Raw genomic sequence first — 27527 nt, forward strand, 5'->3', positions numbered from 1 at the left:
CTTGAGTCTTTAAGTTATTGAGTGTCTAGGGAGGTTGAAGTGTTCTCCTACTGGTTTCTGAGTGTTATAATTCCTGATGTCAGGTTTGTGTCCATTTATTCTTTTGCGTAGAGACTGTCCGGTTTGGCCAATGTACATGGCAGAGGGGCATTGCTGTCACATGATGGCATAGATCACATTGGTAGATGTGCAGGTAGCGATACTTTAAAGTTTCTCCCACATGTTCAATGGCCACCACACTTCTTATTTTTAAGGGATTGTTTTATTTAAATATAAGAAAGTTTGGGAAAAGAGTTTGTTTTTAGGTTACAACTTTCAATAGCAATAACTGTACTGAGTGGATTATTTTTTTGTCTCTGCAGTTTTTTGTGTTCTGCCATGGGTTTCTCCAGCTCTCCCAGCTCTTGCTCTCTGGCTATCTGAAAAGCTCAATTTCAACGATTGAGAAGCGGTTTGGCTTGTCCAGTCAGACATCTGGATTGCTCGCTTCCTTCAATGAGGTAATCTCTGCTGTATTCAAAATTCTCTGTTTTAATCTCGCACCCACACAACTCTCCTGTACTCTTCTCTGTCCTAAGGAGGTCATTTGCAAAGTGTTTCAGAAGCTTTTTAATCTCTGTCTCCTACTGCAGGTTGGGAACACATTGCTGATCGTCTTCGTAAGTTACTTTGGAAGCAGAGTGAACAGGCCCCGGTTCATTGGCTGTGGCGCTATTCTTGTATCCATAGCTGGGTTTCTCATGTCTCTTCCTCACTTTATAATGGGACTCTATGAATATGACCAGTCCATTGCCAGTAGGTACTCTAAATGTATATACCTTTTGGGAACAGGTAAAGGGGGAGACCTTTTCTTGAGGTTTCATTAACTGCAAAGCATAAAAATGTGGAATATGACACCAAAGAAGCAGATATTGAACTTTTGTTTTCAGAAATTAAAATGTACTGGCCCCAAGAGGTAAATATTGACTGAGGTGGAGCCAAGAGAGGAATAACAAGAAAACAGCTCCTAGGCTGGAGTCAAAGCAAAGGAAAATGAGATCTAAAGCATTTACATTCTTAGATATACTGCTGCTTCCACTTCCTGCTTCCCCTTTCATTATGATTATTTAGGGCACCAAATGTACCCTGGGTCCCTACCCCAAAGAGATTACAATCAAGGGTCTATTCCTGAAAATCATTACTCACACAAGTTGTCCTTACACAAGTAGTCCCACTGAGTTCAGTCCAAATCAAGGAGAATACTTATGTGACAAAGGGTTTGTAGGATGGGGCTTTAAACTGTAGGTGAAGGAAGAGGATTGGATGCAGTCAACAGCAGTGGTAGAGCAGTGACCATAGGCACAAGTGCCTGGATTTTAAATCTTTCTTGCTTTATTTGTGATTTTATTGATGCTTCCTTGTGGGCGAGGACTAGTGTTCGTGGGCCTCATTGAAGAAGTCACTTTTAGGAAGGGACATGAAGGAGGAGATGGTAGGATATGGAGGACCAGGTCAGGGAGGGGATTTATAGGCATCGGGGGCTTCATGGAAGAAGTGAGGAGATGAGAATGGAAGGAGAATATGCTGGTGGAGGTTGGTCATCCTGCTCCTTGACCTCAAGGTTATAATCCCCAATCACAGTAATAATAGAAATCCTACTATCAGACTCCACAAAATCCTTTAGAAACTTCTCTAAGAGGCCTTTTCCCTGTTTCCTTGGATCACTGCACAGGTACAAACCAGCCAGAACACAGCTGGGGTCACAGACTCGGTCTGCATTGTACTTTCCCATTAATATTTCCTCAGTTACAGCCACCAAAGGAAGATTTACAAAGTGCCTAATTCACAGCTTTATCCAGGGAACAAGGGCTAACGAAAGTATGGAAACAAGTCCAACCTACACTTCATGACAGGCCCTTGGCTAGTGCAGATGTTTCCTGGGTCAGATGACTGATCTGTCAAACACAGAGGAAAAATCCAGAATTCTGTGTTGTTTGAGGGACTAAACAAAAATTCCAGAACTTTCAAAAGCAGCTGTTATGCTACACTTTTCAATATTCCTTAATTATTTAGATAATTACTTTCAAGATAAATCTGTTATCTATTATTTCACAATTATTTATGATACCCAATTTTTTTTATCTCACGTCTCCATCTCCATTACACTGGTATCAATCCAGAGTAACTCCACCAAAGTCAGAGTAGATGAGATCAGACTGCTTCTTTATTTGGACTTGATTTTTATCCTTTTTGTATCCATCTATATTTTTAAATGTGACAGTTACTGTACTTAGCTATGGAGTAACTTTTGGTTAGTGCCATTGTTCTTTTGTCATAATTATCTTTCACAGCTCAACAAATACATTTTATTTGTTTCTGATTGTCTTGCACAGTGTCTCCAATGTGGATGTTAAATTAAGGCCTCCTGTTTATTTGATGTATATCTAGATGTATTTGCCATTGTTGTTAGGTAGGTTATTATTGACTAGATTAAGAGATTTTTAAAAAGAAACAAATATTGTACCAAATTCTGCCCTGTGTAACACTTGTGCAATTTCATTAGTCCACTGAGGCAGAAGGGGGTAACTGAAAGTAGAATTTAGCCCATCATTTGTTTAATTTGTAAACCATACATGGCTATAGAAATCACTCAGAGCCAGATTTCCCCTGGCCCCAGCAGCTGGCATGGGGTTGAGGAAAAGCCAGAGGTCAAGGACTATCTCAGCTCCTGCCTTTGGAGAAGCGTAGGGACTGCATGCTCTGTGTTGTATGCCAGGTGGCAGGATGAAAGCACTGTGCGGAGGAGCTGGGCTGGGGCACCAAGAAAGCAAGCTGTGTGCCAGACTGCAATCACTGCTTGTGTTCTGGAGAGCATGGGGAGGAATTAGTCCTCTGGAGGCACAGTCAGTGACTGAGATCCCCACGGGGCTGTGTGACTGCACAGTCGGGACTGTAGCTCAGGGCCGCAACCTAACCCTCAGAGAGACAAACAGCAGCTCTGTATCTGATGCTATTTTACAGAGGATGTTTCACGGCTAAGGTTAGGTGCCCACCAACTTCGGCTTTGAGCACTTAGGGGTGTTGCATTTGCCTCCGCAGGTGTGTTCAGCAATTCTACTGATCTCTGCCAACCTGCTATATCCACCAGAAACCTCAGTGACACGGACTGCACCCCACATGCAGTGAAAGAAAACCACGAGGTCCTGCTGATCCTGTTTATTGGCCAGGCTTTGCTAGGGATTGGAGGGGTCCCCATCCAGCCCTTTGGGATCTCTTACATTGACGATTTTGCCAGTGAGAGAAACTCACCTCTCTATTTAGGTAAGACTAGAACTGAGTCCAACCACGGTAAGCAAGAAAAGCAGCACTTATGCTGGGCTGGAGGGACCAGTTCCATGACAGGGTGTGACTGCTCAGCTCTCAAGAACAGACCCTTAGACTACAAGAAACTTCAAGTGTTTTTAGTTTTGGCTGCTTCAGAGTATAAATAAACTCCTGAAACATATTTCACAAGGATTCAGAGTAACGAAGAATTGAGTCTTATGTATGTTCATGCTTTTCATCAGTGGTTGTCATAAGAGGGCTTCCATGTAAAAGCTGACGTAGATAAATTGAGGTAGCAAAAAAACATTTCAAAGAGCATGGCACAGTTTTTAATCTGAACAGTGCCAGCATATATCTTGAGTACCTTTTTGAATGTAATGGAGGTTTTACACGAGGAGTAACTGAAGTCAGAGTTTGGCCCCTGATGTACTGCGGAAGTCACAAGGGGTTCAGAGAAGAGTGACAAGAATGATTGAGGGCATAGAAAAACTCTCCTAAGGAGGGAGATTGAAAAGATTGGGATCGTTTACCTAGAAAGGAGAATTGGTAAAAGAATATACAATAATTACGGTATAGAAGAGGTAGATAAAGGATTTTGCTTCTCTTTTTCGCTTAAAACAACAACAAGGGGATATTAAATTAAATCAAAAGGTGGGAAATTCAAAACTGATAAAAGGAAATACTTTTGCATACAACATGTAATTAGACTGTGGAACTCATTGCCACATCAAGTCCACAAGGCCAAGAATTTAAGCAAGATTGAAAGACAGATTGAACGTTTATATGGATAACAAGAATATAGAGGTATAATTAATGGTAACAACATTTTTGGAAGGAATATTAGAACTCATGCTTCAGGGTTTATTAGATATCAGGATGAGACCTAATGTGGGGGTAGATTAACCCACACCTGCTCCTGCAAGTTTCTTACACCTTCCTCTGGTGCTGGCCCTAGTCAGAGACAGGCTACTGGGCTGGATGGACTTTGGGTCTGACCTCATTTTGTAGTTCCTATTTTCCTGTGGTTTTGCATCTCATGTCCCCTGCATGCACTCCCCTCAAAGACAGAACCTTTCTGCTGAGTGGAAAATGCTTTCTTTTTGCAGGAATCCTGTTTGCTCTAACTATCATCGGACCTGGCGTGGCATTCATGTTAGGATCTGCCATTTTGCGCTTTTATGTGGACATTGACAAAGTTCCCCCAGGTGAGTTCAAGTAGGTTCTGAGGGCCATTATCCATTCTTAATGCAGTGTGTGGGAGTGTGTGTGTGGGGGGGGAAACTTTCCTGTTATCATAGGCAATGTTATTTTAGATCTGAGAGCTAGCATCATGGTGCCAAAGAAGTTAAAAAGATCTGAAGTGTGCAGCGACGCTGCTGTTCATCTGCCATCAAGTGAAGCAAAGCCTGGCTTCCTTTAACTCTGCTGACACATTTGTATATGTCTGAGTGCATTAACTGAGCTTCCTGTAATCATTCTGCTAGCGGCTTGCATGGTTCCGGGGGTGGTAAACCGAATACAGAAAGTGCTGTGATGGAACTCTCCGAATAATCAGATATGGCAAGTGGGTGCTTCCCTTCTAACTCAGGGTCACACACAAACGTTAGAGGGTTAGATCAAGAATGGCTGCTGCAGAAACTTCATGTTTTCCTCATGCTTTCTCCTTCCTCAATCATGGGGATCACTCAGACCTGTGCTGCAGCTCATTTCCAACATTGCCAGCACGAGTAGAATGAAGCCGATTTACCTGTTCTTACCGTGCTCACCACTGTATTAGCTGGGTGCCCACAAGGATTACACCTTATTCAATATGCTTCTCTCGATTGCTTCTGAGTAGCCAGTGGTGCATGGGAGCTGAACAGGTATGCATGTTCCACCCACCACCAGCTCTCAGGGTGGGTGTGTAGGAGGAGGAGAGCGAAAACGAAAGGGGAGGAAAGAAACACACAAAAAAGGAGTGGAAGAGAGAAAGAAAAGAGACATGGAATGTGCAAAAAGAGAGGGTAACTGAGGAGGGGAGAGAGGCAGGGGGAAAGGAGACCAAAAACAAGGAGAAGAGACAAAGATAAGGGAGAGAAAAGGACAGTAATTGCCCTTAAAGTCCTTGAAGCCTTTCCAGTTTCATTTGTACTGCACAATGTTAGGAGAGCATTTGTGGGATTCGCTGGGCATGGGAAGGATCTCTAACACTCTTGTAACGTCAGCCTGTCAGCAAAGGCAAAACTAGAGACTACCACAGAAGGTAGGGAGGGGCCATGAAGATCCACCCAGTCAGCACAGAGTCGTAACAAGGATGAGCACTGTGGAAAAGCCTAAGAACAAAACCGATGCTGCTGTCTCAAGAAGAGCTGGCTCAGGCACCAGGGAGGGCAGCGGCCCTGAGGAGGGGCTGAACAGCTGGTTGTCATTCTAAAAAGGATGGCAGGATGGGCAGGGATGGTGTCTCTAGCCTCTGTTTGCCAGAAAAAAATTAATCGCAATTAATCACACTGTTAAACATAATAGAATACCATTTATTAAAATATTTTTGGATGTTTTCTACATTTTCAAATATATTGATTTCAGTTACAACACAGAATACAAAGCGTACAGTGTTCACTTTATATTTATTTTTGATAAGTATTTGCACTGTAAAAAAAAAGAAATTATATTTTTCAGTTCACCTAACACAAGTACTGTAGTGCAATCTCTTTATCATGAAAGTTGAACTTATAAATGTAGAATTATGTACATAAGAATGGCCATACTGGGCCAGACCAAAGGTCCATCTAGCCCAGTATCCTGTCTTCTGACAGCGGCCAATGCCAGGTGCCCCAGAGAGAATGAACAGAACAGGTAATCATCAAGTGATCCATTCCCTGTCTCCCATTCCCAGCTTCTGGCAAACAGAGGCTAGGGACACCATCCCTGCCCATCCTGGCTAATAGCCATTGATGGACTTATCCTCCATGAATTTATCTAGTTCTTTTTTGAACCCTGTTATAGTCTTGGCCTTCACAACATCCTCTGGCAAAGAGTTCCACAGGCTGACTGTGCCTTGTGTGAAGAAATACTTCCTTTTGTTTGTTTTAATCCTGCTTTCTATTAATTTCATTTGGTGACCCCTAGTTCTTGTGTTATGAGAAGGAGTAAATTAAACTTCCTTATTTACTTTCTCAACACCAGTCATGATTTTATAGACCTCTATCATATCCCCCCTTAGTCATCTCTTTTCCAAGCTGAAAAGTCCCAGTCTTATTAATCTCTTCTCATATGGAAGCCGTTCCATACCCCTAATCATTTTTGTAAAATTTTAGAGCCTGCAAGTCCACTCGGTCTTACTTCTCAGCCAATCACTCAGACAAAGAAGTTTGTTTACATTTGCAGGAGATAATGCTTGCCCGCTTCTTGTTTGCAACGTCACCTGAAATTGAGAACAAGCGTTCTCATGGCACTGTTGTAGCCGGCATGCCAGATGCACTAAAGATTCATATGTGCCTTCATGCTTCAACCACCACTGGGATATGTGTCCATGCTGATGACGGGTTCTGCTCGATAACAATCCAAAGCAGTGCAGACTGATGCATGTTCATTTTCATTATCTAGTCAGATGCCACCAGCAGAAGGTTAATTTTCTTTTTTGGTGGTTTGGGTTCTGTAGTTTCTGCATCGGAGTGTTGCTCTTTTAAGACTTCTGAAAGCATGCTCCACACCTCGTCCCTCTCAGATTTTGAAGGCACTTCAGATTCTTAAATCTTGGATATAGTGCTGTAGCTATCTTTAGAAATCTCACATTGGTACCTTCTTTGCGTTTTTTGAAATCTGAAAAGAAAGTGTTCTTAAAACGAACAACATGTGCTGGGTCATCGTCTGAGACTGCTATAACATGAAATACATGGCAGAATGCGGGTAAAACAGAGCTGGGGACATAGAATTCTCCCCCAAGGAGTTGAGTCACAAATGTAATTAACACTTTTTTTTTTTAATGAGCGTTATCAGCATGGAAGCATGTCCTCTGGAATGGTGGCCGAAGCATGAAGGGGCATATGAATGTTTAACATATCTGGCATGTAAATACCTTGCAATGCCAGCTACCAAAATGCCATACAAATGCCTGTTCTCCCTTTCTGGTGACATTGTAAGTAAGAAGTGGGCAGCATTATCTCCTGTAAATGTAAACAAGCTTGTTTGTCCCAGCGATTGGCTGAACAAGAAGTAGGACTGAGTGGATTTGTAGGCTCTGAAGTTTGACATTAATTTTGGTTTTGAGTGCAGCTATGTAATAAAAACAAATCTACATTTGTAAGTTGCACTTTCACGACACAGAGATTGCACTACAGTACTTGTATGAGGTGAATTGAAAAATACTATTTCTTTTGTTTATCATTTTTACAGTGCAAGTATTTGTAATAAAAAATAATATACTCTTTAATTTCAGTTACAACACAGAATACAATATATATGAAAATGTAGAAATATCCAAAATATTTAATAAATTTCAATTGGTATTCTATTGTTTAACAGTGTGATTAATCACGATTAATTTTTTGAGTTAATTGTGTGAGTTACCTGCGATTAATCAGCAGCCCTAGTTGGAAATAAATATACTTAGTCCATTCACAAACATAAATATGTCTCACAGTTCCTCTATAAGGTATTATAAGCATAGGCATGACATGATTTGCCCAAGGCCACTGTACCAGAGCAACATTGTCTGCTTACTCAATCCATGCTTAAACCGCTAGAGCACAGCTCTTCCTAGCCCATAATCCAGGTGGTGTTATGTGGGGATGGAGCTGCAAATTCCAGAACTTTGGAGTTTTGCATATTGTAGGCTTGCTTTGTTCTAGAAGCAGTAAGTGGCTGCACATAATGTAGCCCTGTGACCCTCCCTCTGCCCTTGTCAGCTTTGGCTGGATCCTGCCTCCTAGTGTCCCTTAGAAAGACTTCAAAAAGTAAATTCTGAAGGAACAGAATCAATAGTTCTTTTCAAGCACAGTCCCTTTTTCTTGGTTCCATTTTCCTTGACTCAAAAACCAGAGGGAAACTATTCTCTCTGAAAGACTGGCCCTATATTAAAATGCTTTTGATTTATAATTATGCAGCATTGCTGTAGCCATGTTGGTCCCAGGATATTGGAGAGGCAAGGTGGGTGAGATAATCTCTTTTATTGGACCAACTTTTGTTGGTGAGAGAGGCAAGCTCTTCTTCAAGTCTGGGAAATGTACTCAGAGTGTCATAGCTAAATACAGGGTGGAACAGTTTTTTAGCATAAGTATTTAACATATATTTCAAGGGACCATTCAAGATGAAGTGGCACAGTAGCACCTGATTGTCGATAAAAGATTTCTTGGTGTACTTGGGGTGGCTACTGGATCTGTGAAGGGAAGTGTGGTGATCCATGGGTTTCTTATGTGTTAACTGCTTATGCTAAACAATCTGTTCCACCTTGTATTTAGCTGTGACACTCTGAGTACGTTTCCCAGACCTGAAGAAGAGCTCTGTGTAGCTTGAAAGCTTGTCCCTCTCACCAACAGAAGTTGGTCCAATAAAAGAGATTATCTCACCCAGATCGTCTCTTCAATTTATATAACAGCTTTTGCTCTGATGGACCCTCAAACTCTGCACAATCCACAGATACCTAATATCACAGAAACAACTATCTCTGGCAGGAGGGTAGCGGCCAACTGACATGCAGCAGGCTACACACATGGGGCAAAGGGAAATCTGGATCAAGGACACTGGACAAACTCTTATTCTTAAGAAAACTGCCATGGGATTGTTAATATCTGTGCAGAACAAACAAAGCCCCAGTTTTAAAGTCTGCAGCAAAAGGCCCTGAAGTGGTAAGTGGCTTGGCACTCAACTTACCTGTCTCACACTGTTGAAGGGATGGATTGACCATGGCAGGGTTTGTGGTCCCAGGGGCTCTGCAAACCTGATGCTTAGATCTTCTAAGACATCCCCTCAGACTAAAGCTAAGTGAGGAATATGTCTGAGTAACTGGAGAGCTCCCTCTACCTCTGCTGTCTTCAGAGAGGAAAGTAATTGGCTATTGAGTGAGAGGGAAAGGAGGAAGCGCAGAAAGTGGTGGCAGTGGTAGCTAGTCATGCAAAAATAAGGCTAACCCAGTCTCATGATTCTTGGCTAAACCTTGTCCCTGTGCAATTCCAGAAGGAATTTTAACCCCCACATACAGCACTACACAACTGGCTATGTGCATTGTGGAGGTAGGAGGTTATTACCTTCCTCTGAATCATGTTACCAACCACTTCCAGAGACAAGTGGACCAGATGGTCCATCTGGCTTATCTGATATGGCAAATCCTAAATTTCTAATCAGACCCCATATGGCAATAACCAGCTGGCACGTTACATCCTAACAGTTGTGTAAGAGATGCTGTTCACTTATCCTTTAGGACTAGTTTCCTAGAACTAGGCTTAAAATTGATATCTAACTGCAGGAATTCCATGATCTGTAGAAATACTCCTTGGTTAAAACTGATTATATTGAGAAATTGCATCCTGACTTCTGAAGTCATGTTTTATTTAGACCCAGTACGCTCCCCACAGTGTGTGTCATCTTTAGCAGGAAGCTGCTCTTATTTTGTGAGAAAGGGAAAAAACATTCCAGATGTTCTGTCTGGTCATGCAACCAGAGGGGACAATGGTCATTCGAACTGGAGGAAAAAGCAGAAGGGGGAGGAAGAGATGGAAGTTACCAAAGGATTTTGTATAATTGGTCAATTTGGGCTGTATGTTGAAGATGCCTTAAGGGAGTGTTGTCTAACCATGAGACTAACAGAGCGGGAGTCTCGTTTCCTGGGTCCTACTCCTGGCTTGGCTGCTGAGAGTAGACAAGTTATTAAAGCCAAAATATTCAAACTTGGGTGCCTAAATTTAGATGCTTAAATTAACATTTAGTATTTAGTGGATTTCTTTAATGCTATTTAGAGCATTTCTTTAATGCTATTTAGAGCTATTTAATGCTATTTAATATTTAGAGCTATTTAATGCTATTAAATGCTATTTCTTTAATGCTATTTAGAGCTGGCTGTATTTTAAAGAATCCTTATTGAGGTTACAGGGACAAACCATCACGATGAGTCGAAAGAATAGTAAATATGGCGGGTGACCGGCTTGGCTTAACAGTGAAATCCTTGCTGATCTTAAACACACAAAAGAAGCTTACAAGAAGTGGAAGGTTGGACAAATGACCAGGGAAGAGTATAAAAATATTGCTTGGGGATGCAGGAGTGAAATCAGGAAGGCCAAATCACACCTGGAGTTGCAGCTAGCAAGAGATGTTAAGAGTAACAAGAAGGGTTTCTTCAGGTATGTTAGCAACAAGAAGAAAGTCAAGGAAAGTGTGGGCCCCTTACTGAATGAGGGAGGCAACCTAGTGACAGAGGATGTGGAAAAAGCTAATGTACTCAATGGTTTTTTTGCCTCTGTCTTCACAAACAAGGTCAGCTCCCAGACTACTGCACTGGGTAGCATAGCATGGGGAGGAGGTGACCAGCCCTCTGTGGAGAAAGAAGTGGTTCAGGACTATTTAGAAAAGCTAGACGAGCACAAGTCCATGGGGCCAGATGTGCTGCATCCGAGAGTGCTAAAGGAGTTGGCGGATGTGATTGCAGAGCCATTGGCCATTATCTTTGAAAACTCATGGCAATCGGGGGAGGTCCCGGATGACTGGAAAAAGGTTAATGTAGTGCCCATCTTTAAAAAAGGGAAGGAGGATGATCCTGGGAACTACAGGTCAGTCAGCCTCACCTCAGTCCCTGGAAAAGTCATGGAGCAGGTCCTCAAGGAATCAATTCTGAAGCACTTCGAGGAGAGGAAAGTGATCAGGAACAGTCAGCATGGATTCACCAAGGGCAAGTCATGCCTGACTAATCTAATTGCCTTCTATGACGAGATAACTGGCTCTGTGGATGAGGGGAAAGTGGTGGACGTGTTGTTCCTTGACTTTAGCAAAGCTTTTGACACGGTCTCCCACAGTATTCTTGCCAGCAAGTTAAAGAAGTATGGGCTGGATGAATGGACTATAAGGTGGATAGAAAGTTGGCTAGATTGTCGGGCTCAACGGGTAGTGATCAATGGCTCCATGTCTAGTTGGCAGCCAGTATCGAGTGGAGTGCCCCAAGGGTCGGTCCTGCGGCTGGTTTTGTTCAATATCTTCATAAATGATCTGGAGGATGGTGTGGACTGCACCCTCAGCAAGTTTGCAGATGACACTAAACTGGGAGGAGAGGTAGATACGCTGGAGGGTAGTGATAGGATACAGAGGGACCTAGACAAATTAGAGGATTGGGCCAAAAGAAATCTGATGAGGTTCAACAAGGACAAATGCAGAGTCCTGCACTTAGGACGGAAGAATCCCATGCACCGCTACAGACTAGGGACCGAATGGTTCGGCAGCAGTTCTGCAGAAAAGGACCTAGGGGTTACAGTGGACGAGAAGCTGGATATGAGTCAACAGTATGCCCTTGTTGCTAAGAAGGCCAATGGCATTTTGGGATGTATACGTAGGGGCATTGCCAGCAGATCGAGGGACGTGATCGTTCCCCTCTATTCGACACTGGTGAGGCCTCATCTGGAGTACTGTGTCCAGTTTTGGGCCCCACACTACAAGAAGGATGTGGAAAAATTGGAAAGAGTCCAGCGGAGGGCAACAAAAATGATTAGGGGACTGGAACACATGACTTCTGAGTAGAGGCTGAGGGAACTGGGATTGTTTAGTCTGCGGAAGAGAAGAATGAGGGGGGATTTGATAGCTGCTTTCAACTACCTGAAAGGGGGTTCCAAACAGGATGGATCTAGACTGTTCTCGGTGGTAGCTGATGACAGAACAAGGAGTAATGGTCTGAAGTTGCAGTGGGGGAGGTTTAGGTTGGATATTAGGAAAAACTTTTTCACTAGGAGGGTGGTGAAACACTGGAATGCGTTATCTAGGTAGGTGGTGGAATCTCCTTCCTTAGATATTTTTAAGGTCAGGCTTGACAAAGCCCTGGCTGGGATGATTTAGTTGTGGATTGGTCCTGCTTTGAGCAGGGGGTTGGACTAGATGACCTCCTGAGGTCCCTTCCAACCCTGATATTCTATGATTCTATGATTTAGCAGGTGGAAGCAAGGAAGAGATTCAGCATTATGTGATAAGTCAGCTCTCCATGGTACACCAGCAAATGTTCTGCGGACCTCCAGGGATCCACAGCCCCCAGCATGGGAGCCACTGCTCTGGAGCACTGAGCAAAATTAATTTGTTAGGGACAGATGGACACATCCAATATAGCCCATTTCCTGCAGTCAGAGGGGTAGGGGTGAAGACAGTGGTGGCCCTCACTTCTTCCCATCATCTGTGTTTCTAATTTGTGTTTATTTGCTTGTATTTCAGAGGAAATTCAGCTCACTAACAAAGATCCTCGATGGGTTGGAGCCTGGTGGCTCGGCTTCCTGGTCGCAGCCACTCTCGTGGCCTTATCTGCCATCCCTTATTTCTTCTTCCCAAAAGAAATGCCTAAAGAGGTAAGAACTGGAATGGAGACAGGCAAGGTCAATTGCACAAATCATTCAGCTGATTTAAACAATTAAGTTCTCTTAGCTCCCACGGCGGGTGAGTTTAATCTAGATTGGGATGTGAGGGGATGATGGTCTCAGTGAGAATTTCCTGAAGCTGGTTGGGCAGTGGGGTGATGCTGAAGTCAGACAAGGTGTAGAATATCAATATGCTGTGAGGAATATGTTATAAATGTGCTGTTGTACACATGCCACCTCTCTCTCTCTCCTCTCTCTGCTTCCCTTGTGGGCCATGTGCCTTCTAGAGATGGCCGTGTGCTGTGAAGTTTGTATCCAGATTCAAACTTCTCCAAAGTACAAAGGGCTTCTGACGGATGTTCTGATTTGAACTCTTCTCTAGTGTCTGTAGCCCTTACTAGCTCAGATCGGATAAGCTAAGCAGAGTCCAGCCTGGCCAGGACTTCGGTAAGAGGCTACCAAGAAAAACCCAGAGTGCTGTTGACAGTTTAGTAGGTGGCATTCTTCCCTCTCCAGAGGTGCAAAAAACAATGGTATGGAATCCCTATTCTATTCTACTCTGCATAGGTTCTTATACCATGCTCATCCCTGTAGTATCTGAGTGCCTTCCAGTAGTGTATTAAGCAAAATGACTACACATCTCTCCCTGACCATGTGACCCATGGTACTTTTCACAAATACTTCCCCAAATTCTACTGTGGATTAGTATATTTTGCTACATAACACTACACATTTTATTTCAACTGGTGAAGTGATTTTTCATTTCCTGTTGAAGGGGCGAATCTTGCAACCTTTACTCATTTAAGTAGCTCTTTTGAAGTCCACAGGGATACTTCCATGAGCAACCATTCCTCTATCTCACAAATGACTGCACGTTAGTGGTGGGCATATTATACTTATGTTCATAATATGTAGTCTGAATGGCACTGTGGGACCCTTCTAACTAAAGGGATGTGGTCTAAATGTAAGATATTATCCTCATGGTGTTTGAAAATGCCTTTCAAGGGCACTTCTGCTGATGAGTCAGCTTCTCAGCTGTACTGTTCTTTCCCCAAGATCTCTCTCCTCAACCTTCTTCAACCAGACTGAGACTGGTATAGTAATGACAGGTTTCAGAGTAGCAGCCGTGTTAGTCTGTATCCGTAAAAAGAAAAGGAGTACTTGTGGCACCTTAGAGACTAACAAATTTATTAGAGCATAAGCTTTCGTGAGCGAGTGAGCTGTAGCTCACAAAAGCTTATGCTCTAATAAATTTGTTAGTCTCTAAGGTGCCACAAGTACTCCTTTTGGTATAGTAATGTCCCTCTTGTTCCCACCATGTTACTCCCTTTAAACCTTTGACTTTCCTTTGGGTTCAGGGACAAATCAGCAGCTGCATCAGAGGCCAGTCTCATCTATCACCATTTATAGGTGAATTGCCTGCTAGCCTAGAGGAGTGAGAGATTTCAGATTACTCCCTTTTCCTGTTCCTCCCCTTTTTAATGCTCCCAAACCAAAATACATATAACCACTTGCGTGCTGTGCAGCATAATAGCTTCATGGAACAATAGGCACCTTCCATTCTGCCCAGTGTTTCAGTAACACTGTCAGGGGTGGTATGAGCCAGTGAATGGGGGGCAATGGATTGAGAGACAGGCAACTCTGGGTCTGTTCCAGTTCTGCCACCTAGAATCGCCAGAGATGTCAATCCTGAAACTTTCTTCAGCACTAAATTCACACCGAAAATGCCCCTTACACACACACACACTTTTTGTCACCAAAATCAAGCACACGTAAAGAATGTCACCCTTTGAGGAGGTATCTATTCCTCTCTTGGCTCAGGGTTGTGACATTTCCTCTCTTGCCACGCAGCATTCCATCAGCAGTGCCCAGTGACGTCCCTTCATATTGCTGGCATTTCACAGCCCCCTGGCTCTGCATGCAGCGTTCCATCAGCCTCACGCTTCCGGTGTGAGGTGCCCTGACTCCTCGTGGGGCATTTAATCTCCGTTACAACGTACAAGCCTGCATTAGAAACGTCACAGTGAGGCTCCCTGTCAGTGCCACAGTGTGGATAACACCAATAGAAGTAATACAAGTGACTGGGCACTAAATTGGTAGATTAGATGGAATATGTAGCAAAGCTCTGTAGTATGGATTAAAGGAGAGAAACTTGCCCTAATGCTTTAAAGCCTGATTTCTAGCAGCGCTCCCAGCTTCAGATGAGGTCAGTGGGAGCTACTATTAATTATTATGATTATTCCCACATATGGGTGTCTGATAAGGCCTTTTCCTGACTGCCAAGATTAGCCCCGGGCAATGTCTGGGATGGTTATTTCATTTACTTTTTTACTTGAAGAAATCTGGATTTTCAATAATGACCCTGTGATATACAACTGATGGGTGAGCTGCTGAGCCCATATGGTGCCCCACTGAAGTCTGTGGGCTCTGCGCAGGTGCAGCAGTCTGCTCTCACGGTGCCAGGCTGGGGGCCTAGCTCCTTGAACCCACAATGTGCTGAGAGCCTCCTAGCACATGCTGAGCCCCCACAACTCCTACCAGCATCAGTTAGAAGAGTTCAGGAGCACTGTGGATGCCGAAAGGAGTCAGGGTATTCAGCAAATCAGAGTCTGAGTAAATCACAACTTCACCCGGATGTTGCCCCTCCCATGCTGAGGGATCCTAACGGCCTTTACTGGGTGCCGAATGGGGAGCACTCTGGAAGAAACATGTGGCCCCTGTTCTGCACCAGCACCATTATATGCAGGAGTGTTCAGGAAGTGAAGTGAAGATAACGTCTCTAATTTTTAGCTTGAGCCAGACTGGCATATGGAACAAAGCCCCTTTAACAGTTATGCAGCTACTTATATTACCTATTTTTGGTACTTCCAATAAACATGAACAGCTTAAAGGAAAACACTGAGGCAGAATTCTTGAGAGGCTATTCTAAAACCACATCTAAATTGAGCTTGCCAGCATGGGGGAAGGGTTGTCTTGTGGTTAAAGGACATGACCAGCAATCAGAAAAGCTGGGTTTTGTTTCCAGCTTTGTCACAGGCTTCCTATCAGACCTTGAGCAACTCACTCAACCTTTGTGCCTCAGTTTCCCCATATACAAAATGTGGGTAACCACACTGGCCTACCTCCTGGGATTGGGATGTTGTGAGGATTCTTTCATTAATGCTTGTAAGACACTTGCAGAAAGTCTTAGAAATACACTGTATTATTTGAGGAACACCAGGGAGGCAAATTAACAGGTTATGTTTGTGGCACTAATGTGTGAGTGGCCACAGCACAAGAAGGCAACAGGGATGGATTTGTCTCCGTGTTCAGATTTTTGGCACAAAGTTTTAAAAACAGAAGCAACCAGTTGCTTAAAATAATTATCCAGTCTAATATAATTGAGTCCCCTGAAGTTTGGTTGTTGTAATAAGGCACATACAAAAATAAAAAAAACTAAAGGGGACCAGCATTTGCTGGAGGAGGTATAATGAGTGTTTGTTGGGAGCTTGACCTGCTCATTAACTGAGGAAATTCATTCTGAACTGATTTTTTGAGGCCTGCTGGATTTTTATCCCTTATTTATTTAATATTAAAATAGTATCTGTCACCATGTTTTTCACTAAGTTTCTGCACAGTAGGTGAGAGCTCAGGAGGAGCTCCAGGTTAAGCAGAGAAAATCCCTCTTTTGCATTTTGGAGGTATTTATATGTTTTTTTTCTGGTGAATCCAAAATAAAAGCAGATTGGCAAAGCCTGTGGGTGCTCTATCTACAGGTGAAATACCACACAGATAGGGACACTATTTTTCTCACCAGAGCCTGCTAGCAGACAACTTCCATCTGTTTCCTCAGTGGAAAGGAGACCTGCCTCTTTCTGAACCTAGCTGGACTCAGCTACACTTCATTAACTCAAGTGTACATAGGAAGCCTGAGGCTTCCCCTCAACTGTTGTCAGCTCAGGTAGTCCCCCCCCAAAAGACAATCAGAAAACCTGGTCCCAACACCTGCTGGGATTTGACCTCAAGTCCTCACATCACTGTTTGGCTCAGTGGGGTCTCTCCCTAGGGGCATAACTCCAAGCTGAGTGGACCATGTCTGCAGGGTCCCGAGGAAGGTACCAAAGGGCTAGTATACCTACAATATCCCATTTGCGTAGCATCACAAAGTGGCACAGCATGAGCCCCTCAGGTAGCTTAAGCTAAAGGAAGTCCAGCCTGGTCGGGCCTCCCTAAGGCTTCCTGGTGGAACAGCCTGATACTCAGAAAGTGGTTCTGGGGGTTCAGTAGATGGTGATCTTCCTTCTGAGTAACTCATAGAATCATAGAACCATAGAATCGTAAAACCATGGGTTTTGAAGGAACCGCAAGTGTCATCTAATCTGACATGGGACAGATTCAGGAATAAGTGTCCCTACAGAAAGCGGGGAAGGAGAGGGGATTTGCCCCTGAAGCTGTCTGAGGAGCTGAACTCACAGCCCGGCTCATCAGATACCATCACCAGCTGACATACCACCTATAGGTTGCTGGCTGGGAGGTGGCAGTGTGACCGACTGGCAATGCTGTTTGTGAAAGGAAACACATCCCTCTGAGCAAGAGGACTTTGGGGAGGGGGAAGAAATCATAGTGGATGGGGCTATAACCAAGAACCACTGATGGGAAGAACCAAGATGGACCCAACTGTGGTTTCTGTACAGATCGATCTACAATCTATGTTATATATGCTCTGCAGAATGTTATTGAAAAATGCCTAGGGCAACAAAAAGAAGTTAACATTACATTTATAGACTTTGCAGCTGCTTTTGCCTCAGAGCATTGATCAGCACCGTGGATACTGCTATGCCAGTATGGGGTGCCTGAGGCCTTCATTAATGTGCCTAGTGGAGGAACTGTACCATGGTACATTTAGTTGTATGAGGATCAACAGTTGTATTACAGGCTGGTTTTTGGTAGAATCAGGATTGTGCTAGGAATACATTATTTAACATTCTAATAGACTACCTGATGACAAAGCTGATTGAGACCAAAGTAAGAAGTGTGAAATTTAAAGTTACGTCTTTAGAAGAACTCGAGTATGCGGATGATATTGTCTTTCTTGGAGAGACTACTGACCAACTACAACGAATGCTAGAAGAGCTGTGAAAAACTGCAGAATCTATTGGACTTAAGATCAATGGTGATAAAACTGAAGCTCTGCATGCCTCCTATGAAATTGAAATGAACAACCTGCCAATGCTGCATGTAGATGACAATGACACTGAATGAGTGAATGGCTTTATTATATATTGGGAGTCAGCTGACAACAGGAGGTTCTATAACCAAAGAAGTCACACAGATTGGTCTTGTGTCAATGGCATTTCACTGTATTCAAAGGCCTCTGGGCAGCAGGACGTCTATGTGAGAACTAAGATACAAGTGTTCAACTTAGTAATGATGACAGTCCTGTAATATGGAGAAGAAAAATGGCCACTAAAAACAGCAGAGAAGAGGAAACAAAACAGTTTTCAGCTTCAAAAGTTGTGGTGTATTCTTAACATCTATTGGTTTGATTTTGTCACAAATAGGGAGATACCTAGACGAGCCCAGTAGGTTGCAGTCTTGCAGTGGTTGGGAACAAGATGAGTGCAATAGCGGGGTCATGTCCAACCTGCAGAAGAAGGTATGCTTCTACAGGTTTATAGAGCTGAGGTTGAAGGAAGTTGAGCAAAAGTCAAAACACATAAGGTTGGAAGATGCAGTACTGAGGGATTTAAGAAGCTTAAATCCTCATATTGACTCTTGTTGAAGGAAGATTTGCAATGGACTGTTCAAGAAGGAAGTCCATTCAACACACCACCACGGCTATCTCATAGCCATGAGAACCTGCTGCTGCTGCTACTGGGGTACAGGGTTAGCCTGCACAGATCCAGCTGCAGGATCAGGCCCTAAGTATGGCTTTAGGAACCTAACTTTAGGCACCCAAGTTTTAGACGGATAGACTTTAAGATCAGAAGGGACCATTGTGATCATCTAGTCTGACCTCCTGCACACTACAGGCCTCAGGACCTCACCCACCCGCTCCTGTAACAGACCCCTAACCTCGGTTGAGTTACTAACATCCTCAAATCATGATTTAAAGACTTCAACTTACAGAGAATTAACCATTTACACTTTTTTAAACCTGCAAGTGACCTGTGCCCCATGCTGCAGAGGGTGGCAAAAAAAATAAAAAAATCCCAGGAGTCTCTGCCAGTCTGACGTGGGGGAAAAGTCCTTCCCAACCCCAAATATGCTGATCCGTTAGACCATGAGCATGTGGGCTAAACCGGGAAATCAGGTAGATACCTGGGAAAGAATTCTCTGCAGTAACTCAGAGCCTTCCTCATTCGGTTTTGAAAAGTTTGGCCTTGGCTATGAAAATCTCTCCTTTCGTGGACTGCCTCCCTGTAATGCTTTTAATCATTGTCATTGCCCTTCTCTGGCCCTTGTCTTTTACCGCAGTGAATACATTAACATGACAGTACATGACTGTACACACAGAGAAATATTAGACATCCATTGTACTTCCAGCCTTGGGAGGAATTTGTCAAAGGGATGATGAGAGATACTGTTAGTTTGCTTGGGGGTTGAATTCTGCCCTGGGTTTAGGTACGCAGCTCCCCTTGACTTCAGCCCCACTCCCAGCCTCACCGGCATCCATAGGTGCAATACAGCCCCTGGTGAATAAGCCCCATTTCCTGTTGGTCACCTCTAAAACTAATTTTTCTGGATTTCTATATTAATAGAAGCCTGGCACATACTTTACTGTACATAGATAATGGCCCAATTTGTTATTTATGAGGTGCTATTCGTTACAGTTTGACAAATGAAAGTGGGGAAGGAAAATCCGGTTATTATCCCTTTGCTGAAAACCTCTGATTAACCCCTCTGAGCACATGGTGGCCTGCAGCTATGGCATCTGAGCCTGTGATCTTCTGAGCAATTCTAACCTAAGCAGGGAGGGTGTTAGTGATTTGGTATTTGGCACTCTTCCTGCTAAGCCAGGAATGAACCAGGGCTCCCGCAAGCACAGTGTTATGGTTGTTGAGGAGTTGTGAGGTATAAAACCAAGGTGTCCTGAGCCTTTGTGGTCATTTAGTACCTCCTGATATTTTTCACTTGGGTAGGGGCTTTTTCTTGGTATTCTGGTCAAGTTCAAACAGAGAGATTTGCATTTTGCCTTCCTAAATTCCTCTTGCAGTTTTGGATATAGTATTCTTCACTTCTTGCCCATAAGTACTGTATATATTGCTGTTAAACAGCTGCCACATCCCATCCTGGAAGTGGCTGCCTCGCCATGGTGGGTAAAAAGATTCTTATTTAACTTGTAAACTGTTTGAGAGCCTTCTCGAGTGCAACACACGGCATTCTCTTTATCCCTCTGTGGATGGAATGCTGGGCCATAAATCAGCATGACTGTGTTTTCGTTTCTTTAAATAACACAGCTGTGATGCAGCTGTGAAGGAGCAAGCGAGCTCAGTAGAACAGCTGTCAGCGTGTCCAAAACTGACAGTCTCTTCGTCTTTTCTCAGGTGGTGAAAGGGAGCAAGAGTGAAGTTAAGAGAAGCAAAGACCTACTGAACCAGCTTAAATCCAAATCAGAAATCATGCAGAGCCTATCCTTAACCCAGTTCATAAAAAGTAAGTTGGTGTTTTCCCCTCCTTGGAAAGTCTCTGAAGTAACTCCTCTGCTCACCCAAGCGTATATCGCTCTCCTGGCAATGAGGAGCTTGCTGCTTATATGCACCACCAGTGATAAAAATCTGAGATGGGCCTACAACTTGCTCCATGTATACAGCCTGACTCGCAGATGCAGGTTTAGCGCATAGGCAGGATACAGTGTGCTAACGTTTACTCTGTAGAGCTCTTATTGATCTGATAATGCAGAAAGTTCACTAGTGTATCAAACAAAGTACCTCACGCCTCCCCGTATTAACCTGAATGCCCCATTTCTGCTGTTAGCGCAGCACTTTGTAACAGCGGGCTCTCAACCTCTCACTGCACTGGTGGCCAGCAGGACCTCAGGCAAACCAGGAAATGGGGGCCCACACCTCAAATCTAGCCACCCCATCCTGAAGCAGGGTCCAGCGGGAGCGGGAGGAGCCTGTGGGAGTTTTGGCCTGGCACAGGGCCCACAGGGAGAGGGAGGAGCCTGCTGGAACCCCATCCCAGCGACTGCTGGAACCCCGTCCCAGCACAGGGCCCACAGGGCATGGGAGGAGCCTGCTGGAACCCCGTCCCAGTGCAGGGCCTGGAGGACTCTGCAGGAGCTGTGTCCTGGCACAGGGCCCAGAGGAGCAGGAGCAGCTCCCAGAATCTCATTCCTGGCATAGGAGCTGACTCTTGCCACATTGCTGTGGTTGCTCAAAAGTACTCAACTTTCTCCACTTGTCTAAAGTCATGCCACCAAAGTGGTTACCTCCTTTCCTTCTTAAAGGGAACTATGTCTGAAGGACCATGAGCGCACGTAGGCTGGGAACAATCGGCCTCTCCCAGTGCAATAGGTAAAATGGGCTCTGCTTGGAAATAGAATTTCAAGTGGTAAAAATTCTGCTGTATAAAATGTCTGTGCCAGATTATCTTCATCTATCACAGCTAGCTTGTCTAGAAGTCAGACTTGTCTAATGTACTATGGTGCTCTTATAAGTACAGCTAAGGTCTGTCTGTGCTGGGGTAGGTCAGTGGCTTTCATTCTTGGAGTGTATTCCAAGGGGGAGGGGGGAGGTTTGAAGGAAATAATCCCAACTGTGGCTCTCTCTTATGAAAAGTGACTTTCTGATATTGGCATCATGTCTGCTTCTTCTGGGCTTCCTAACTCTGATCATTATAATCTTCTGGAAACCCTGATTTTTATTACCCCCAGTACGGAGCTGACCCAGCCATGGGAGAGCGAGCTGGAGTCTCTTTGGCTAGTTACACCATTCACTTGCTAGTTCGATTCTAAATTAAACAAGCAAACTGGGTTTTTTTTATCACCTGTTGCCCTTGTTCCATTATCATTTAGGAATATCTTGTTGCAGCTGGTACACTAAGAAAATTTGCTATGGAACCATTGCCAGGGAATGAATTCACAGCGCACAGGCTCACTTTTCTGTTTGGCTGCAAACAGACTTTAAATGTAAAAATAATTTCCTCTGCTTGCTAAAGGTGGGAACAGATTTACCTTTTCTTCACCTGGAGTTGTGAGAGCAGCAGACACAGGACATGGGAGTCAGGGTTATTTACTATCATTGCTGCAGCCGTGACCACTGGCATCAATCAAGCTCAGGGCCTCAGGGTGCTGGATCCCGTACAAATACATAGGAAGCCACATTCCCTGCCTCAAAAGAACTTACAATCTAAAGACCCAATCCTGCAAATTCTTATGCACATGAATAAGTGAAGATTGTGGAACTATTCAGCATTAATTTATCAGCATTGTTATTTATTTTTAATAGTATCCAAAATCCTCACTCAGGATTGGGGCCCCATTGTGCAAGGGGGCACTGAACAAATATACTGAGGGACATTGTCCCTGCCCCAAAGATCTTACAATCAAAAGTTACACACACTGTGTTAGTGTTTGCATTGCGGTAGCACCAACGGGCTCCAATCAGAGATCTGGGGCCCACCATGCTGGGCACTGTATATATACATAACAACAAGATGGTCTCTGCACCAAAGAGTTTACAATCTAAGTATAAGATGTGAGCTAAAAGGTGGGGACCACAAACAGCCAGGGGAAGTGCAAGGTAACAATGAGGTGAGACTTTGCAGAATTAGGCCCTAATATACGACCAGCTATAATCCATGAATGTAATGAACAACAGGAGGAAAGGGAAAGGAGGATGAGGGAAATTGTAATAAGACTGCCTACATGCACAACTAGACAGTAGACTATTTTCAGTTCTTTTTCAAAGATACTTGCCTTTTCTGTAATGTTTTTCATCCCCTGGGTATTTCTACTGAAATTTCACATCTTCCAGTTTCTGTTTGTTTCCAGTTCTCTGTTAACCCTCCACATTCTCTATGGCATGAGCTGAGACTCTTAAGATATACTTAGTATATCTTATATTATATACTTAGTCCTGCCATGAGTGCAGGGGACTGGACTAGATGACCTCTCAAGGTCCCTTCCAGTCCTACGATTCTATATTCTAAGATCTTCCAGGTAGAGACCTGACTGTAAAGTGGCTAGTGCTACATAACTAAGAAGTAATAACACTTACTAAAGACTGCACTGGAAGTGGCATTACAGAGCTGTGATGCTGACAATCAGTACTGGATTGCATTATTGGTATAGTACTCTAGAGACACAAATAGCCTGCTCATTGTTAGCATTTAACACTGATTTCTAAAAGCAACAATCGCAGCAGCATTCAGTTGCAAAACTTCTGCCCCAGTATGTTAAACTATCTGATATTCCTAGATCATGGCTAAATAAGAGCCTTATGCCCTTTGTCTGGGTTCAGTGGATATCTGCATTGTTTGCCTGCTGCTCTTCAGACAGTATTGTTCTTTTGTTCCAGTACAGAATAACTAGCAGCAATGGATATCTCTCTGGGCTCGGTGTCCAATAGGATACTATGTAGGCAGACTATAAGTAGGCAGACCTCGGTGTTAAGGGGTGTGTGTGTACAGTAGAAAGAGAGATAAAATGTTGATATCCAGTACTACTTTACATTGGTCAGTCACATTATATGAGTGACCAATTAACTTCAATGGAACCAGAATTTGGATTAAATCTGGAGTAACTCCAGCAAAGTCATGGCTCATCCCCAGTTTAACTGAGATTAGAATTTTGCCCCCAGTTTCTATGATTTGCCTTATTTATTTTGTTCATTCTTTCTGATGCTAAACTTTATTGTTTTATTTGCTTTAATAGTCTTGTGTGCACAGCAGCTTATAAAAACACAATAGCTGCAGAGTCTCCAGTCTGAATAATCAATAAATTTTTATACTTCCTGTTGCTGAAACAGAGGCAGAGTGAAATTTATTTGATGGAGAAATAAAGGGGGGAAAATCCAATTTTTACTCCACATTGCTGTTTTGACATTTTAATGCAGTAATATAGAAGTTTGGCATGGTAATCAGTATCAAGGAAACAGTTGTCATGGCACAAGGTACCGACATTTCACTAAAATCTATGTCAATAATGAAGCTCTGGACACTGTGGATCATTTCTGCTCTCTCGGCTCAATTCTTACCAGCTCACTTAACCTTGATAGGGAACTTGAGGCTAGAATCGGCAAAGTTTCTGTTACCTTTGGCAAACTTACCTGATGTGTTTGGAACAACAAGTTGCTAACCCTGAATGCAAAGGTGTCTATTTATCAGACTTGTGTCCTTAGTACCCTCCTTTACAGTTGTGAAAGCTGGGTTATGTACCCCAAGGAGGAGCAGAGATTGAGCAGTTTCCACCTCCACTGTCTTAGAAAAATCTTTGGAGTTACTTGGGACCAACAGATCACCAATATGAGATCCTTGAGAGAACCAACCTACAGACTATGCAGACTACGCTGGATGTTCGCAGACTTTGCCGGCTGGGACACATGGAGTGTATGCCTCAAGATCGTCTTCTGAAGGCTGCGCTCTATGGCCAATTTAAGAATTGCCCACAATGCAGTGGAAGGCCGAAGCTCTCGTACAGCGACAAAGTCAAGCAAGGCCTCAAGAAACTCAGCTTTCCCACTGACAACTGGGAAAATCCTGCCCACAATTGCTCAGTTTGGAGAACCCGGTTTAAGATTGGTACAGTCACTGCAGAGAGACTGCAGAGAGCCCAGAGGTGAACCAGGAAGCAGAGTGTGCTTCAGCTTCCATTTGGCAAGTGGACCTGTATCCACTGTAGGAAGGTTTCAGAGTAGCAGCCGTGTTAGTCTGTATTCGCAAAAAGAAAAGGAGGACTTGTGGCACCTTAGAGACTAACACATTTATTTGATTATATAATTATTTTGATTATTATTTATTATGATCAAATAAATGTGTTAGTCTCTAAGGTACCACAAGTCCTCCTTTTCTTTTTGTAGGAAGGTTGCCACTCACGCATCAGGCTCTTTTCCCATACCATTGCTAAGCACCACTGATGGATCAACTTTGTCACATCTCCTTTCATCTGTCAGGATGTTGGACGGCCATATATAGAAGGATCAGTAGTTTCTTAAAAGAAAGTTGCCCTATTTTGCTCATCTTAACTGTCTAAAAGTTCATAGGGTGAGGAGTGCTTACTGCCCTGTCGAAACTCTGAAGTGTAGCTCTTTAGTGTTTTTAATTACAACCCGCATTCCTGAGCATTAATGCTGCAGGTGGCCATCTTGCAGAAGTGGGGTATCATGCATGACACCGGGAGTGTGACATCCTTGTGGAAGAGAAGACATTAAATCAGTTCCCCATGGTTTAACTATCATTAAAAAATGAGACTCTTTAAATAAAGTGTTTGCTCATTCAATATTGAATACCACATTATGCCTTCTCTCTTTAAAACCAATATGAATGGGGGCGGGTGTGGACAAATAATCTGAATACAGGGCTAGGAACCTGGAACTGGAGAATCATAGGAATTAGAGATGGAAAAGACCTATTATCCCTTCTAGTCCATCTTCCTGGAGCCGCTACAAGATTGTTCCCTGTATTGAATTAGCTAGTGCATTGTTGTTGTTTTCACACAGCACAAAAAGGCCCCAGTGCCTGACTAGCATTTACACAGGAAGGTCACCAATCTAAGTGTCGGTGCTGCTCAGTGTGGGTAGGGGTAGCAGCATCGGTACCTGAATGGGGATTTAACACAAGAAGATTTTCCTGATAGTCATCCCAAATTTCCCCTTTTTAATTTAATCATATTGCTTGTAGTTAGATCCCCAGGTTCCCACACTAAATAATTCCTTTCCCTCCTTAGTGTTTACACTCTGTAAATATAAATATTAATAAATCTACACTCTATGAACATTTGAAGATCCAATGTTCTAGGTGTAAGTGCTATGTATTATTTATGGGCCAGATCTCAAGGCCGTCCTGACCCAGTGTTTACTGAGCCTTTACTCAGGCAAACACCCATTGGCTTCAGTGAGTTCGCTCTGGATTTGGTTCATTATTAATATTAAAGCACTTTCAAAATAGGCTTACAGGCTTTTGCACTGGGCTCCCACAGTGACAGAGCTGAGAGATGGCCATTTCCCGGACTGAGCTCGCAGATGCCTATTATAATTAGAAATGTTTCTTTTGGAACGGAAGATATATTTCACAGTGTATTCCCAGTGGAAAGTGTTCTGCTGTCGGTTAGCTTTCACACTGCTGGCCTGAACAGAATGGGAAGAGCTTTCTTTTAAAACTGATAGCTTTAAAAAACCCTACTTGGAGCTGAGCCAAGCTTTGGGACAATTCCATGTTGCCCACAAGTTTATGTTGCAATTCAGCAAAGAATTTGAGTATATGTTTAAGGCCATTTGCTAATCAGCAAAACAATTAAGTGCTTAAAGTGCTTCTTCCATGCTTTGCTGAGTTGGGCCTTAAATTGCTCAGTTCAGCTGGAGCAGAAGGAAATACCCAGATGAGCTGTTCCATTGATTTAAAAGCTACAAAATGAAAATGACCATTAAAGAACAAATTGTGCTATCACCTACACCCGTTCAGCCCTGTTGACTTCAGTGAGGTTACATGGGTGTACGTGAGAGCAGAATTTGGCCCTACATGTCTGATCTTGTACCACTGAAGTCAATGGGATTTTTTTCTTTGACTTCAGTGAGACCAGAATTGGGCTCTTACTCCCCCAGTCTGGACTCCTTCTCCGGAACCCAATCCTGCACAGTGCTGAGCTATCTCAACTCCTCTGGAAGTCACTGGGAGTTGTAGGTGCTGTGACTCTTCCAGCTCAGGCCCAATGGGAGAAGATAACCGTTTACAAATATCTGAGGAGTGAATTTCAAGGGTGGGAAGAACGGTGTCTAAAACAGATACATGAATCATAACTAACAATAAGAGGATGAAATGGTGTATGGGGAAAAATTCAGGCAAGGCACTGGGGATGTTTTCAGACAATGAGGTCAGTTACCCAAGGGAAGTTAGCAAAGCTCCAGCACCAGAATTACTCCAAATTAGAAAAGCCAGAATACTACAGGGAGCAGCCTTGGCTCCTGCGCAAATGGTCTGGATGACATTGGGCTACATCCTTTCACATTCGTACTCCCATTACAGTGACTGGAACTACATGTATGACTCAGATTTAGCTTCCAATAGGTCATTTCCATCTCTACGGTCTATGGTTCTATTGAGGGATGTTCAGCATGTGTCCCTGGGACAGTTCGGTGGGCAGTATTGTGCCCAGGCGATGAAGGGTGGTATGGGGTACAGAGATGAGCAGATATGGGAGGTATTAGCTGCCACATTGAAAATGACAGAGCGGCCAGCCTGAGAGTCCCAGCCAGGAGGAAGCAGTTCTCTGACAGGAAAGGCTCATCAAACTCCTGTGGGGCAGCACTAGCTATATCTGTGCCTGGCACTGTGAACTTAGTGCATGCACCAGGCAGACAGTGCTGAGACGGGGGAAGGGAGCTGAGAACAGACACACTCAGTGCATAGCAAAGGCACCTGGGCACTGAGACCAAAGGAGGGGAGGTGAGACCATCCATTACGATGAATAAAGCATTTCACACCTCTCAGACATATAATTCAGGCTTCATTCCTCACCAGGGGGTGTTCTCATTCAGTTGGGACCACCCCACTGAGATGAATGGGTCACTT

At 43.6% G+C, this 27527-nt stretch overlaps 1 protein-coding gene across 7 annotated transcripts in view; it reads left to right on the forward strand.

The window, feature by feature from the left end:
• SLCO2B1 (solute carrier organic anion transporter family member 2B1) overlaps positions 1 to 27527 on the forward strand; it is a 101029-nt gene that overhangs the window by 39507 nt on the left and 33995 nt on the right. For 6 of the 7 annotated variants that reach the window (XM_007069619.4, XM_027831763.3, XM_043527342.1 and 3 more), the window contains 6 exons: positions 363 to 500; positions 633 to 795; positions 3079 to 3300; positions 4410 to 4508; positions 12679 to 12809; positions 20345 to 20453. In XM_007069619.4, the coding sequence (XP_007069681.2) occupies positions 363 to 500; positions 633 to 795; positions 3079 to 3300; positions 4410 to 4508; positions 12679 to 12809; positions 20345 to 20453 (862 nt within the window). Of the gene's footprint in view, positions 1 to 362; positions 501 to 632; positions 800 to 3078; positions 3301 to 4409; positions 4509 to 12678; positions 12810 to 20344; positions 20454 to 27527 lie in introns of those variants that run through there. The other variant, XM_037915866.2, reaches the window with a different exon arrangement.

Source organism: Chelonia mydas, chromosome 1 (assembly GCF_015237465.2).
Source record: "Chelonia mydas isolate rCheMyd1 chromosome 1, rCheMyd1.pri.v2, whole genome shotgun sequence".
NCBI classification, from domain to species: domain Eukaryota; kingdom Metazoa; phylum Chordata; order Testudines; family Cheloniidae; genus Chelonia; species Chelonia mydas.